The sequence below is a fragment of the Ostrinia furnacalis genome, unplaced genomic scaffold, assembly GCF_004193835.3.
Source record: "Ostrinia furnacalis isolate ACB-3 unplaced genomic scaffold, ASM419383v2 OfSCF4158, whole genome shotgun sequence".
Lineage (NCBI taxonomy): Eukaryota > Metazoa > Arthropoda > Insecta > Lepidoptera > Crambidae > Ostrinia > Ostrinia furnacalis.
Genome location: NW_021134397.1, coordinates 40,679 through 57,231, shown reverse-complemented (window position 1 = coordinate 57,231; position 16,553 = coordinate 40,679). Strand labels below are relative to the sequence as shown.

General features: G+C 38.5%; 2 protein-coding genes across 2 annotated transcripts in view; both read right to left on the bottom strand.

Annotated features, from left to right (window-relative positions):
• LOC114358975 (synaptic vesicle membrane protein VAT-1 homolog-like) overlaps window positions 1-5,601 on the bottom strand; it is a 39,985-nt gene extending 34,384 nt beyond the window's left edge. The window contains exon 1 of the mRNA XM_028313186.1: window positions 5,270-5,601. Coding sequence (XP_028168987.1) covers window positions 5,270-5,514 — 245 coding nt within the window. The 5' untranslated portion in view covers window positions 5,515-5,601. The remainder of the gene's footprint in view (window positions 1-5,269) is intronic.
• A 1,132-nt stretch (window positions 5,602-6,733) lies between these two features.
• Window positions 6,734-16,401, bottom strand: LOC114358974 (putative ribosome-binding factor A, mitochondrial). The gene is made up of 6 exons (XM_028313184.1): window positions 16,147-16,401; window positions 15,864-16,065; window positions 15,176-15,344; window positions 10,758-10,897; window positions 9,613-9,870; window positions 6,734-6,987 (listed from the first exon to the last, which is right to left on the bottom strand). The coding sequence occupies exons 1-6, from the start codon at window positions 16,245-16,247 to the stop codon at window positions 6,790-6,792; spliced, it is 1,068 nt and encodes a 355-aa protein (XP_028168985.1). The 5' UTR covers window positions 16,248-16,401; the 3' UTR covers window positions 6,734-6,789.
• Window positions 16,402-16,553: the final 152 nt, after the last annotated feature.

The window sequence follows — 16,553 nt, the reverse complement described above, 5'->3', positions numbered from 1 at the left end:
TTTTCTTCAGAGTTCTCGAGGAGTTGGTCAATCTCAGCTCGATTGCTCAACGTAGGTTTGCGGCGAAATTCTAATTGGATTTAATTTCATAATCAAATGCAACTGATGTCAACACCGAGTTGAAATCCTAGGTTTTAACGTAATCTATTCCAGCAGTTTTTACCTATTAAAAATACTAGCTTTTAAAACGCAAGTCTAAAACCATGAAATAAGTGTCCTACCGACTGGTATAGCAGTTTAATTTCAACAAATAATAATAACATAATACGCAATTTATATGGAATAGGGACACCAATCTTTTTAAAATTCAGGAGACATTCCTGATTATTGGCGCACGACTACCCGGGATCTTTAGGTGCTCATAAAGATGTTTTTGACTGGAGGTATATTACTGTTTATGCATAAATGAATAGAACCCATGAGTTTATTTTGCCCATCGAGTTCCGAAAATATATTTATTTTCATATTATCAGAAGAAAATCCATTAGGTCTCCCACACTTTTCTACTATCATTTCTCCACCCTAGATCAGAGAATTTATCAAAGTCACACGGTCGAAGGAATAAACGTCGGATATAAGTAACATACCAAAGAGGTTCCCCTCAATGAATTCCGCTAGGCGAGCGAGGAAGAAATCTAACACATGCTTTTATTCATTTATCGGAGAGCATGGTTAATGGGCACTGTAAAAAAACAAGCATTGGCGTCGAAAGACGTAGGGCCTGCGGAGATTGGTCGGGCGGGCGGCGGCGCGGTAGGGGACGCGCCGTATTGATCTGGCGCTCGGCGCACCCCCTCCCCCGCCCCGGCCAGACGGCTCACCCTCCCGGCTGCCGACGCACACCCCGAGCCGACACCCGGCCGTAACGCAACCACACCCCTTTTTCATGCGAGTCACGGGATTTTCCAATTCAATTTACCCACCGATCGAGAAAGCTTCCAATAGCCTACGAACTAATAAAATGATAAAACAAAGCGCAATCATTTGTATTTACCAGCCCGCATCTACAACGAGTCAGTTAAAATGAGATCCCAGATTATGGACGCATACGAAAGTAGTGTTTCCAAAAGGGCTGGACATTTCGGTGATTTGTAGCCTGTCATGCGTGTTTTATTTATCAAAAAGGATAAAAAGTGAAACATGTTTACTACCATATAGAGTGGCGACTTGATTCGATTATGGGCACAATAAGCGAAGGAGCATTTTGGTAAGTTCATTGACTCCGCGAACAATGTGCCCGCGGGCGGCGGGGCCACGCGAGCCCGCAGCATCTGCTGCGCGATAAAGGGTTTTATAGATACCACAATATCGGCACATGTGAGGCGGCTTCCGTCTAGCTAGAAGATTGCTACACCCTACAAAGACTGCTGAAAGATTTTCCACCACATTGTGAGTAGTTGTCTCGACAGTTGGAAACTTAACAAAAGAACATCATCTAAGTACACCAGTCATATCGGAAAACAATGCAGAAGAACTCCTAAGTCCTATGCCTCCTGATACTAAAAGTATTTAACGCACACGAAATGGTTTTCGTGTAATTAACCAATTTAAGTGAACATTAGTAGGAGTATCAGCACTCGGTATCACCCTCCTCGAACTGCTGAATTAATGTTAAACATTTTTCACATCCATATCAATGATAATTAATTTCTCAGATAAAGTTAATTAAACGTCAACAACAGGAGTCCCGTATTTAATAACCACACGTGTTATGTTCACAAAACAAACGTTTTTGTTATAATAGCACCATTTATCAAAAGTATAAAACAGCTGTGAGTCACTACCTGATACCGATAAAGGTCAATATTATCTACTAAATAGCTCTCCCTAGTTGCAGGGGTCCCGATCCCGAATGGAAGTCGGAAGTATAAAAAAATTGCGCACTACCGATATCAGTGTTTGTTTCGGTTGTTTTTGGATGAGTCAGCCAAGATAACCTTACTTGGGCTTACTCATGGACGTTTAGCCGACTGCAGTTACACATTTCAAGAATAAGGCGTGACGCATCACCGATACACTACTAATTACGATTGTTTAGATAAATACAGTGATAAAAAGCAAACTATTCCTTATTCCCTACATTAAAATAACGTTAGGAATGAACTTAAACATACGTCTGAGCCGTCAGCTCGTCAGCTTGCGGATGATTGATGGACGGACGACTGCATCTCACGGGTCACTCGAACGATAACACGCCACAAAAAATAAACCAACGGAATATCTTTTGTGTTGTTTATTAACGTCCCAGTATCAATAATAATATAATACGAATGTGAAACGTGATTTGGTCTCACTTTTTAGGCTCTTAGAAAGAGGGGCGATGAATTGATACCAATTTAACAAATAATTAGACAAGAATGAAGAAATAATAATTGAATTTGGATTGTGAATAAAATTTTAAAATGGTATTTTAATACGGCTCAAGTATATGAATGAAACATGAAATGCAAACTCGGAATATTAGACGTATGTATTATACAATATTCAGGTTATTTTAACTCAAAATGCAAGTACCAGAAAGGAGCAGTATTGCAATCGAGTCCACCCACTCGCTGCAGTCAGGTAGATACACCAGCGAGTTATACGAATCGAGTTAACTCAAGAACATAACTTTCTAGTGACTCATAGGAAGAGAGCTATCTCGCGCAGACGCTCTCAATAAGGAAGAGGGTAATAAACAAATTCATCTCTCCCATCTTATGTGGCTTCGGAGCCCATTAAAATGCACAATACTGCACTTTATACCATAGAGCCCGGTCTCTGTGCCCGAGGGGCACTCGCTATTTTTAGGTTTTAAATTGATACGCCAACAAAGTAAAGGATGTAAGCAATTAACACTCACTTTTACTACATAAAGAATGCCAGTAGCATCAGGAGAAAGCATAATACGAGTGCGCGATATCGAGTGAAGAGGTCCTTTGAATAATATAATCTAAATATTCATTACAACACAGTCCAGACGCCCGGCGCATACGGAAAAAAATCAAAATAAAACTATCACATTTCCCATCGTACGCTCATCTCCACATATAATTAAGCACTCTCTGAATAAAAAAGAAAGCCACTTATAAGAGGCGTGAGTACGTCGATTGTTCTCGGAATACGTCTCTTGCCGACACTGACTTGACCTAATTGAAAATAATTGTGCGTTATTCATTGGTCCGATCCTGAAGGCTTACAAAAACAAATCGGCCGAAGCAGAGCACGAAAGCACATCTGGGCCGGTACCGGAGCCCGAGCGCAGGCCTCATAATAGGATAGATTTCGGTCTGTAACTGTTACATATTATCATTAATTTAATAGCGCTATTAACAACAATCTCTTGTGCGCTATAAACCGATGAGAAGGGTGATCATTTGATAAATATTTGTTGCTTGTTGAACTAAAAGTTTTGTTTATAATTTAAACAAACTTATTCTTCTCTGGAATTAGGTTTTTTAACGTAATTGTCCCACTTAGTCCTACATAATACGTAAATATGGTCACCACAGTAACTTACCAACGTCTACGACATGAACAAATTATTTCAAACATTCAGAGAGCTTACATAACGAGTATTTAATTGTAGGTCAACACACTCCGGCCTATCAACTAGTTATGTATCTGGATCGTTACAACTTTTAAACGCGCTTCGCCTTGAACTTGAAATAGTAACAAGTCCCCGACTAGCTAGACGTACTCGCGGTATGTGGTATTATAAAAACTGCAGTTGAACGTTTAAATTAGGTATGATTTCAAATATGGAATAAACTGCTAAGATCATGGCCGAGGTTAATCCGCAGGCTACCACGGGTCGGGCTGGAGCTAGCGGCGGTGTGGGCGGAACTCACACGTTTTTGCGGTGCAAGACTAGAGAACTTGTATCTGGTACCGGTCGAGACCAGTCAGTTCATATTTTCGCGGCAGCTGGCGTCGAGTATGTCGCGGTCATTTACATAGTAAGCGATAAGCGCGCTATATTTAGCGCGTGGGGATGTGCCTGCGCACCTCTCGTTGCACCTACGCTCCGCCACCCTAGCCTCCCGAATGCATTCGAGGAATCTTCCATTTTTCATTGGAAATAAGCATCAAGTATGAGATCTTATTGAGAGTCCATTGTTTCGAATTATGAAATCAATTTCTAAGCTCGTACCTTTTTACGATTGCTTGATGATTTCAAGCAAGATCATCGAAAGAACCGCAACTAATTTGACATTGAACCAACAAAGACTGCAAGTCGCAACCAACCGCGTCGATTCGCAACCCTAATTACTGCTAACCGTAAGGATAACGAAGCAGATCTTTCACAGTTAAGACGTCGTTTTGTTAAGCCTCCGACCAACAGCAGTTAACGTTATTAACGAGAAAAGTGGCGGANGCGGATAATAACTCATGTGTCGTCGCAAGTAGCGTGTTGACTCGACTTGTCCGCTCGACTGCATTATCTGAAGCACTGGAGCGATAAAAACGAACAAAGAACAATGTCAGTCGGCGCTTAACTCCCTTTCGCACGAAGTCGCCGGGCTCCGGTTTCATATGACAAAATAACATCAATTTGTTTTAGCCGTCAATGCGGCAGCTACTGCGCGCTTGCGTGCAGCGTGCGTGAGCGCAGCTACTCGAGCATCCATCGAAAACGCATTTCCATATTCTATTGAATCCGTAATGATCTAGCGAAATCGATCGAGAAGAGAATGTAAACATACCTATGTATAAGCGAAAAGAGAGCTAAGACACGACACAGAGTGGCATCGTCGTTTTGGCGGTCGCCGAAGTGTAAATCCGCTCAGGGCGTGTCGCACGGCTGCCGAGTGCCGGTGGGTGCCAGTGTGCGTGCAGAATTTTCAATCGGCCGAGTGCATTAGCCGTGCATCTCGGAGGCGGCAAATGTTAATGAGCCTGCGACTCTCGCCGAGAGAAACGGGACTCGTCCTCGCCGGACACTAGGTGACTGGGTACACCCTACATCATGCAACTCGCCGCCCGTAAATTTCGCACTACTCTCACTGCTGCTGCGTCGGTGAAATTTATGCAACTTCAGTTAAAAAACCTAATTACCAACTGTAAGTTGTTAGATGATTCCAATTGAATCGGAATATCATGCAACTAGACGCAGAAATTTGAATTATTTATTTTTATATTTCATTCAGGACACCCTCAGGATTATTCAAATATGCCCAACCGTCAGACCTTTTTGCCGTATTCATACACGTTCAAGAAAATCGTTGAATAATTCGAAAAAAGTAAAAAAAAACTGAGGGTAAAAAATAAAATCAATAAAAGGACTCACCAAGCTTTGACTCGGATGAGGACCTCGCCTTCCCCAACGGTGGGCTCCGGTTTCTTCAGGATCTTCACGGTCTTGAGTCCGCCGAAGCCGGTGAGGACGACGGCGCGCATCTCCTTGGGCGGCGGAGTCTCCTTCTCCTCGGTGGCCTTCTCGGGGGTCTCCTCGGGCGGGGTCTCGGTGGTGCCGTTCTCGGTCGGGGTCTTCTCGGGCGCGGCGGCCGCGGGGGTGTCCGTGCTCTCCGTCATGGCTGGGCTGGTGCGGTCGGGGCGGCTGGCGCGAGGCGAGTGAGGCCGGCGGCAGCGGGCGCGTCGCGGGACGAATGAGCCGGCCGGGCGCGCGCCAGCCAGGGTGGGGACCCCGCGCCAGTGTTACCAACTTAGAGGTTTTCCCCCCAGATTTAGGGAGTAAATAAGTGAGATGGGATTTTTAGGGGTCTAACATTTTTAGGGGTAATTGTAGAGTTTTTTTTACTTTTAAATACTTATTATAATATTATTATTGATACTTTTTTTATTATATAAATATACAAATAAATGGTAGCCAAAAGAGACATTAATATTTATTTCTTGGCTTGAAATATTTCATGTATTAAATAATTTATTGGTTACAAATCTCATAATCACGCCTTTGAATGTCCGTTTTTTAAAGTTACGCTACCCCTGAAAGCGTAACTTTATAAAGCGTCTACGGTAAATATTTTTTAGGGGGAAAACTCAATAGCTAAGGCTATTTTAGGGGTTCTTGATACAACTTTAGGGATAAATATTTTTGAGAGTTGGTAGCACTGCCCCGCGCTCCCTCGCCCGCGAACAGGTGGCCACCGCCGGCCGGTTTCTGCCCTCGCACCCCTCGCCCCGCCGAATATTACACTACAAGGGACCTGGATTAACTTTATTACTCAGATGTCGATATAAAAAGCTATATTCGCTCCGACTACTCCGGCTCGCGCGTTGTGTAGCCTCCAGTCGATACCTCCCGAAACTGTACTTACCCTGAACGTGACTTGGCGTGAGATCGATAGGACGCCCGGTCTAGCATGCGTAGATACACGCGCTGCACGTCATATTGAAGTCTAGTTTATAGCTGTATGCGTTCCGCCGTTTCTAGATTTTGCACTTTCAAATCTACCCCATGCAAATTAAAGTTAATAATTTCAATATACCGGCATCATATCTGTTTAATTATAGCACTGACCTTTTTGATCGGAAAGTTAATGTAGTAAATATAAATCTTTCGTTGCACCGAGCGCACTGTTGAAGTGATAACAGTGTTTATAGGATAAAAATGAGGTTGTTAACTATCAACATGACCTTCGGGAGTTGCAACAACAAAACATAATAAATAATAATAAATTAGTACGACATGTGCGACAGCGGAACAGCGAAAACTGCGTCGAAAGTTCGAGTTCAATCGCGTCGCACTTCATTGTATGTAACATGTTCGGCTGAAAATAAAAAGCTCAAGTTAACATCATACATAATTTAATTCAACAACTAAACAGGACTAGATCAAAAGTAGTTTCAAACAGTTTTCTGGTCATCTTTGTGGTCTTGATTTAAGTTTGTTTCCTCATAATAGTAGTAGTCGTCGTCATCGTAGTAGTAATCATCATCTTCTTCGGAGTCGTACGTTGGATCGTCATCATCAGTGACAGTGGGCTGAAGGAGCCAATCCTCGCGGCCACTCCGCAGCTCTTTACGCAGTTTATTTTGAAGAATCTACAAAAAAAAACTTATATTACTGCTCGCATTGTACAAACAAATGGGTGCAGATAACCATCTTCACCCACAATTCACATAGCATTCCCCGCATTATTGTCGGGTGACGATTATGTGAGGAATGCCTCTCTTTAGACGACCCTATCTCATGCCCAGGATCGTGATAAATATATGAATGAGACACCACGCCAGAATAAATTAATTTAACCAATTTCTTTGCCGCGTTATACCTAATTATTTGATGTAACTAGATAAGTATAAGTGTTTTCTACTATGTCCTATCTTTTAAACATAATATTTAGTAGTGATCCATCATAGCAAGAGATCTAATCATCTAAGCACTGTTTAAAAAGGTGAAACTATTTCTAAAACTAACTTAGCCATCATAAAATTATTTTTAGTTTTATGCCCAGACTTGAAAAACTTACATTAAAACATTTCAATTTAAATATTTCTCTCACTGTCAAACTAACTTAGATCAATCTAATATATTCTAGAAAGTTGGAATGAATTGCTTGATCCATTTTATTAGTTTTAATAAATTCATTTACATTGAGTATCATTATTTAAATTACTGTCGATAAAGTAGATTCGCATGTTATTAAGAAAATTTTATTATATATGAAATGTGATATCGAGACTCAGACAATCGATNCAATCGATGGAATATTAACACGTTCGTGAACTCGATATTAACTCGACGATTTGGGGGCAGGCTTTTAAAATAAGAATAGTAATTGAAACAAAAGAAAGTAAGCAATCAAAACCGCTGCTAATAATTTGATTACAGAATCGTGATGAGATATCAAACTCTGATTTATTATAATTTCTAATACTAAGTTGACTGTGTCTTCCATATTTACCTACTTTTTTTTACTGTTATACTTTTTGTGTTTCAATCCGCGAGAGCCATAGAAGAAAGAAAAAAAAACTTTTTGTGACGTATTGTCACCATTGTAATGACGTCAGTACAGAAGAATTACAGCACAATTTTGCCTTATTTGTCATCATAAACCTACTAACCGTTTATCATCAGTTACCTAGATTATTTCATGTATGTACAAGAAATATTGAGTAGAGCCGACATGATTGCCGATAGCATAAAAATCAGGACTTAATTAAAGTAAATGATAACAGCCGAGCAATACGCTTAGATGTAAAAGTTATTGTCGCCATAAAAGCTGAGATATTACTACAATCCCCTCGTGTGGAGTACAGTCGAGCTCTAAATTGGCTATAATTAAACTATAGAACAATATCGGCAGGATAATTATAAAATTATGTACCGAATATTGTATATAATATTATTATGTTCCGCAATGATTTCAACAATTACAAACATTGTAATAATCAACCGTATTGTTTGTTAATATACTTACCAGTAAGATAATGTAAAATTAATTAAAACAAGAGAGAAACAAGAGAAGCGTTAACGAGTTACTACTCGTAACATATTTGTAGACACTACTCTAGCTAGATGAACAAACCATATGAATAGTAGGTATGCACTATGTTAATGAGGCTCAATGATTTCCGAATAGGACAAAAATAGGTAAAAAAAACTCACAATTATTATTCAATTCAATTAAAAAGAATTACCAATTTTTTGTCACTTGGTGTAGGGTCAAAGCAGCCAATGTTGAATGTGCATTCAGGAACTATCTCCGAAATTGTTGTTACAATCCGAACAATGTATTAAAACATAACAATACATCATTTGAAAAAAATAAGGGACAATGCGCCCGTTTATTCGGGCGAGTGTACATGCGGGCATTTGATTAAATCATGTTCACATATAACTTGTGCATTATCAGCGGTGCATTAGTGAATCAATGAGACCATTTCGCCGTACAAATTGTTACATATCTTGATCGATATGTAATAACGAACGTTGATAAACAATTACCCTGGATTGTTTTTCCATTGAATATGGTAGGGTATTGCAATTTGATATTAAGTGTTGACGTAACTTTTTAGTCGGCGATGTGCACTATTTGCGATTAAAAAATAATAGAAGGTTTTGAGTATGATTATCAGGCCACAGAAAAATATTAGTGCGACCACATGCTATGAAAAGTTAGTTGACCAAGAATAAAAAGGGATGAGTTCTACTAGATTAATATTTAAATGCTATGCTACTACCATGATAGGGAATAATGTTATTATATCCTATATCACAAAATTAGGTTTCCTTGATTTATCTATTTTGAATTTTGGCGTTTAAAGTTAAAAAATAATTGAGGAAATCCATCACTCTGTATTAACGACTGAATAATAAATAAACACTAAAATTATAAAGAGGATAGATTTGATTGTTTGTATTGAATAGGCTCCCGAAACTATTGAACGATTAGAAAAAAAAAATTCCATTAGAATCCCACAATATTTCTGTTGAACATAGGCGGTACGAAGTTCGCCGGGTCAGCTAGTAATAATAATAAGCGACATTAGCCCAATGTCGTCGGTTTCGTACTGGCCGAATCGAGATCCGAGGAATGCGGGTTCCGAACCCCGTCTCTGGACTATTGTGGTGGACCCAATCATAAGACAGACAAGCATTATTTAGCTTACCACCAGGGCTTAGCGGGTTAATTAAAAAAATCTTTAAAAAACAATGATATTCACCTGTCTTTTCAATAAGAAATCAGCTAGCTCCTGTTGCTGGTTACCCAAATCTGTGACGTCAGGTTTTGTGTCCGAAGTTCGATAAGATATGACTGGGTTGTTCACGTCGATATTGACCCACGCATCCCGACTCTTCTTCCTCGCAGCTAGGAGCCGATTCATGATCCTCGCGTGGTCCAGACCAAACACATTGTGCGTCATTTCAGGGATCGGATCATCGATGAAGGACATCTCTTCCTCAACCTGCTTTATTTTAGCCTAAAAACAACGTTGCGTATTTACAAAATGCGGACGTATTTACTAAATTATTCATAACTCCTCTCGTTACATATTCCCACTGACGTATTGCTTGAATCGAATTAGTATCCAGTAATAGAATTGGACTTTACCGTCGGTACATAGGTACATGGAAGTTTCAAACTTGGAATAGTTTGCGCCAAAGGTAAGGTAACTTAGTTACCGTACTAACTCATTTTTATACTATGTTACTACTAAATAGTTAAGTAATTACTAAATTAAACAATCTATAATATGCAAAATAATAATTATTCAATTCTGGCTCCAATTTTAGGTCAGTGTTTTCTTAAGCAAAAAGTTTTGGAATCCCCCCAGAGACCTAATAGCTTAAGAGACAATTTATAAGTCGTATAGCTGAGAGTCAAATAAGTTGTCTGCAATGGCAGATTGTTAAAATAAGATGTAAGTTACTCTGCTCTGTGCCAACGGCTCTTTATGGCGGAAACTTGTCATTCGCTAAAACAAATTAGCCACATGATTGCCAAAAACAATGGACCAGTACCACACGACACATTTTACTATGTATGCTAATTCAAAATGTCCATAGTATTTTTAGCGACGGACTTAGTTCAGTACACCTAGGTAGGTACATACTTGACTTATTTATGTGTTTGACATCAAAATTCAAGTCAAAATTATTGTGCCCATTTAGTTGATACATATTTTCTTATTAGCATAGATACTACAAATATGAACGTCTCCTGCTTGGCCAAGATTCGCGTCGTGATATAATTTTATCGATGATTTTAGACGACAAATGTATAGACTTATCGCGTAAAATCGATAAAATGAAGCATAGTTTCATTAAATGAAATGAAAAAAAAAATTACTTGACAGTTTACACTTACTTTCATTTCGGGCGATAGATTTTTGTTCAATGTGAAGTTGGTCTTGAGCAAATGCCCCATTTCAGTCGCTTCATAGTCCTCGCCATAGTCGGCTATTGCAAGGCGGCGGTCCAAATCTGCCACCAGCGCCTCTTGCTTATCTAAAAAAACCAAACGAATTAAGAACCTCCTCTTTGAAGTCAGTTAAAAATAGAAACGTTGATATAAAAGTATTATTGACGGCAACCGTCCTAGGTGATCGCTATAGAATTATAATCGTTATAGCTAATGCCCGCGAATTCGTCGGTGTAAGTAGCTAATTTTCAATTTTGATTTTATAATATTGTGAAGATTAGTGAAGCACCGTCCCCAGTAGGTCTCGCGTAAAGGACTAATAAAAATGTTCCTTCTTCCTGCTAAAATAATATTTTCTATGAACTGCGAGCCATAAACGACCGGGGCGCATAACGGTCGCAGTTTATATCAAACCCAGTCATGAAAATAGGGATTTTTCATCATGTCTGCATACTATTGCCATTGACCGCTAGACTTCTCTCGGATCAGTAATCTCAATATAGGCTCCCAAATTATGGAAATGGATGGTGTTTTTATATTATAGCCTAATGGTGGCGTCGCATTGCCGATGCAAAGGTAGTTCGATCCTGTCGACTGCTGGACTACTTATTGTGGTGGAACTCACACCTAACACTTGTGTTATATGTGTGTAATGTCGGCCGTTTGGTGTAGTGGTTCGAAACGGACTACTATTCCGGAGGTAGCGGGTTCGATTCCCGCACAGTACAAACATTTGTGTGCATGAACATATTTGTTTGTATTGGACTGGGTGTTTTCTATGTATAATAAGTATGTACCTATTTACAAAAAAAAGTATTTAAGTATGTTTATATCCGTTGTCTAGTACCTATAGTACCAGTGGCGGATTTACCAATAGGCCAAGTAGGCCAGTGCCTAGGGCGGCAGATTTAGAGGGGCGGCAAATTTAGCAAATTTTTTTTTACCGGAAAAAAAAATTATACGTATACAATACACAATCTATATATAAATAAACGATTAATAAACGCACTGTAACATATACACTCAGCGGCACGGAATTTGGCCCAAGCCTAAACACCCAGATATGAGGCCAAATAGGTGTTGTATGCCTTAGTTTCGTGTGACATGTTAACAGAACATTTGTTTTTGTTAATTTAAGAGGCTAGATTAATAAAAAAATGCGTCTGTTTAACTTTTTTGACTCTAGAAACGCATTTCGTTGTTGGAGCGTAAAGAGTACGGGTAAGATTAAATTCGATATTAAATGTTGTAAGGGTTTGGCGTTTTGTTTTTTGTTTTTAAATTAATCTTATCGTTATTATCGTTTTCATAATTTGATAATTATGCCCACTACTCCAGCTCAAGTTGCTCAAATAGTGTTGCTTAGAAGTCAAGGGCGTATGCAGCGGGAGATGGCTGAAACTTTCAATTTATGGCGTACAAACTTAAGATACACGTTAAAAAGGCATGACCAGACCGCCTTTTAAACAAGAAGACCAAAAAGTGAGGAATTAATGTGTAAATCAGCGCATGATGACCCGATTATCGTGCTTGCAATATCAAGAAATCGGGTTTTCACTACGTTTGAGATACGCCAACGTTTACAAACAGCAAGCCCAGTGAATGTCAGTAAGCACACAATAAGAAGAAGGATGGAGGATCATAACCTGCATACTCGAAGACCAGCTCGAGGACCAGAACTTCTCAGATACCTTCGCGAAGTGCGACGTAAGTTTTCTAGAGGACATGCAAATTGGACGCAAGGCTAATGGAGTAAAGTTCTATGGATCGATGATTGCAGAGTCACCTTAAGAGCTCCAGACGGCCGTGGAAGTGTATAGAGAAGGTGCGGAGAAGAGTTACTACGCAAACAGACAGTTTTCATAAAGAGTTTACTCCATTAGTCTAACGTCCAATTTGCATGTTCTCTAGAAAACGTAAGTCGCACTTNACAGATAAATCTTGCATGCTGCTTTTCATGTTACTACGTCACATTTTCAAAATCCGCGCGGATAATCGCTCCGAGCGGAAGAGTGCACTTTGAGCTTGAATATTTCAGTCATTTTTAAAGATATCAAAAAAATAAAAATACAGTATTCATTCTAATTTTTTGTAGTTTTTTTTGGCATCTTCAACAAAAATTGTGCGCCATGTCCATTCTGACGAACGCATTCCAAGATTTTGATGTATGTTGATCGAACATTGTAAGCGTCAAGGAAATCTCCTGGGCGATGAATTTAATAAAGGTAAATTTAAAAATAAATTACATTAAATTTTCTTTAAATTGCAATAGTTAAAGTTCTATAAAAATGTTCAGTTTTCGTTTCCTTGAATTTTTAAAAATGAATATTCTTCTGGGCCACCCTGTATTAACAAGCCTTGGTCTTTCTGTTTACCTTTATGTAGTTCTTAGCTAATTATACTGGATATAGCACTTCGCATGGCTCTGTGCACACCGGTGACAGATTGTTCAGGTGAGAGAAGCTTTTCTTGCTTAAAACGGGTTAAAAACTATCTACGATCTACTTTAGGTCAAGAAAAGCTTAATGCTTTATCTCTTTTGTGCATAGAGTCAGAACTTATGAAAAAGCTTTCTTACGACGATAATATCTCGCAAGAAAAAAATGTAAAACTTATTTGATCTCATTGTCTGTCACCATTAACTGGATTGTTAACATGTTATATTTTAATAGAAATTGTTTGTATTGTTTTTAAACTGTTAAGTGCAATAAAAAATATTTACCAAAAACAATGTTTACTGACCACACATTATTTTGTCTGTGTTCATATAGTGTAGGTATTTTAAGTCATGCCTTTCCCCACCTTATAATTAGTACATGCTGCTGTTTTTAGTTCAACATTAAACTCTTCAGTAGGTACATAGCGGGTTGCAATAATAATCTAGTAACTGACAGAAATATCATTAAGTTCACAATCATACTAATAACGGGATTAAACTAACGTACCTATTGAATTTCAAAAGTCAGTAGGGGCGGCAAAAACTGAATGGCCTACTAGCGGCAAATTTGTAAATCCGCCACTGTATAGTACAAGCTTTGCTTAGTTTGGGACTAGAAGCGCAGTGTAAAATGTCTAAGGATATTTATTTATTTATTATTATATTATATGCTTTCATATACGTAGATGATATTTTTTAGCTTCGAAACAATTACAATATTCGTAAGTCGTAGTTTGAGGTCGTACCAAGTTTATTGGACGATATAAAAGAGTACGGCTAAGTGATTGATCCAGTCTCGTGGGTGCGTCCAGAATTGATAGGAAATCACAGACGAGTATGCGCGCGCACTTGTCAGGCTGTCGGCGGCCCTAATCCGACTCCGCTTAATTAGATGGGAGAGAAATGGCGACGACTATTTTGCAATATGCTGAAAACTAACGACAGATCTGTATTTAGGTAGTAGGTAGTAGAACGAATTGTACGTATCAACCTTAGGTATCAACTCGAAAAAAAATTGTCCTACTGAAAAATTGTAGAATAATATTTTTTCATACGAAAGGTTTGTAATGACTAATCTAAATTGAATCGAGAACTTGTACCGTGCTTGTACTGTCCCCCTTAGACAAAGTAAGATAATAAGTATGAGACAGTTTAAAATTACGAGATCTAAATTCAATACGTCACAAGTGCTTCTTTATTTGGGGAAGACAACAGAGCTTATGGCTGTTTAAGGCCACATAATGACAACTCATAATTACCAAAATTACACAATGAAGCCCTCAACTCTAACAGATAATATGAGTTATCTGCAAATATATGACATTACTTTCTTCTACAACCAAGAGGCAAATATGATCTACCAATTAAAGCATATTGCTACCTTTTATTGCAAAAAAACCTAAATTAAAACCCCATCCCATTTAAAACTCAATTCTTATTTTTCTCCTCTCTGATCAATTCTTAGCAATAATTTTACTTTTAGTTTATGCCAATAAAATTTAACTACATATTAACCCAGGTCCAGGTTGATCAGACTAATAATATAGCACTGTAGGTAGTTTTGATGGTCAGAAATAAAGTTGATTTGATTGCAAGACTTTGTATAGCAGACCATGTAGTGTGAATTATGCATAGAAACTAAATAGTAACTACTGCCCCATTCATTCTCTGTTGCAGTACTGCAGAGGTTTACATACTACTAGAGGCTGAACAACCAGCCATAGAAATGTACTAGCTTTAAGAAAATCAAAATCCACATTTATCTTTAAAATTATCTCTGGTAATAAACTACCAGACTTAAAAAAAGCATATTGCTCATCANATTGATAACATTGGTATCATTTAAGTGTGCATTTTGTTTACATCATTGTAAGTTATTTGTATTCTGTTACTTAATCTATATTTCTGTATAGTAAATAATACTAACCCTTAACAAAAGTAATGTGTGGTACCACTCCCATGACCCTCAAAGTCGACAACTCATGCCTCAGCGCTCCTGAAACTTTCTTGAGTGCCAACTCTGTTTCCTCATCAGTAGAGTTGCCTTTGCAGACCCAGAAAACATTGACAGTTTGAAAATCTGGTGTCACAGTCACCTAGAAAAGGAATAACAGATGTAAAATAAGTGTTGCATCGCATACTTTTATATACTCAATTTCTTGCCTTAAAATCAAGGATAGCAGCAAAGATATTTCAATATTTAATTTTTAGTCAACTTTTTAGACTTGAAATAATCTGCTAGTGACAAGACAAGGCCCAAGGTCCGCATCTCTGCGGCGAACACGAGGCGAAAACTAGGCGGAAACGTTGCGCATCCGCGACGTCTCCACCGCGTCGCCGCTACGCTTCGAAACCGCCTGTAATCCGTCAGTGTGGTAGCTCACTAACAGTGCAGCCATCAGCAGTGTGACTCGTTGGGACAAAATATTTTAAAGAGATGTCCCATGGAGTAACGGTGTGACTGGATGGGAATTATTTTCCCAACGAGTAACAGGGTGTGCCTTGGTTTATTTCCACAGAGATCTGCTAAAGTTTATGGATCTAATACTTTTAAATTAAACATTGATTTCTTTTTAAATTACACATTGATTTCTTATTAAATTGCAATTTATCACCTTTGAAATTTCTATCCCTCTTCCTACAATGTCCATAGCCACAGTTCCCGTAGACATTATATCGGTTATCTGCTTCATAAACATCTTGTTCAGCATGGCTACTCTGCGTACTGCTCGTTTTCCAGGCTCATTTGTAGTCTTTGTCAAGCTCTTTACAGAAGGTAGTGCATTTTCTTCAAATCGTATACCTGGATACCATTGCCTGAAAGAAAATTCAAATTAACTCAAAACTTAACCTCTCTAAATTTTGAAATGAAATTAATTTAATGAAAGTGGAACTTACTTTTTGGTTTTTGGACTTATCATTTTGGTTAGCTTCAGACCTTGCTTTTTTAGGCTAAAAACTGTGCTGGTAACATGGTAAAATCGCCGAAAAGTCGTCATTTGGAATAGTAAAACAACTTCCTTCAAGTTTGCGTACTGTATAAGATTACTTTACTTTTTAGCCGTAACTGTTTACAAATAAACAAATTAACTCTTTAGAGCCGTAAATATATTTTCAAATCAAAGTAATCGCAAGAAAGAAAAACAAAACAAACGTTTGCAAACTTTTTACCAAAGACAAATTGTTTTGATAGTTTTGACATGTGCCACAGATAGATAATGCTATAAAATAATGCAACGGCTATTTACACTGATACATAGATTTTGTCTATGACTGAAATGAAAAGAATGTTGCAAAGTTGTTTC

Coding starts and splice junctions, on each gene's coding strand:
- LOC114358974 (XM_028313184.1), bottom strand. CDS start 16,247: ATGACGACTTTTCGGCGATTTTACCATGTTACCAGCACAGTTTTTAGC. Junction 15,345..15,863: donor GAGGGATAGAAATTTCAAAG/GTGATAAATTGC, acceptor TTCCTTTTCTAG/GTGACTGTGACACCAGATTT. Junction 10,898..15,175: donor ACACATTACTTTTGTTAAGG/GTTAGTATTATT, acceptor TGGTTTTTTTAG/ATAAGCAAGAGGCGCTGGTG.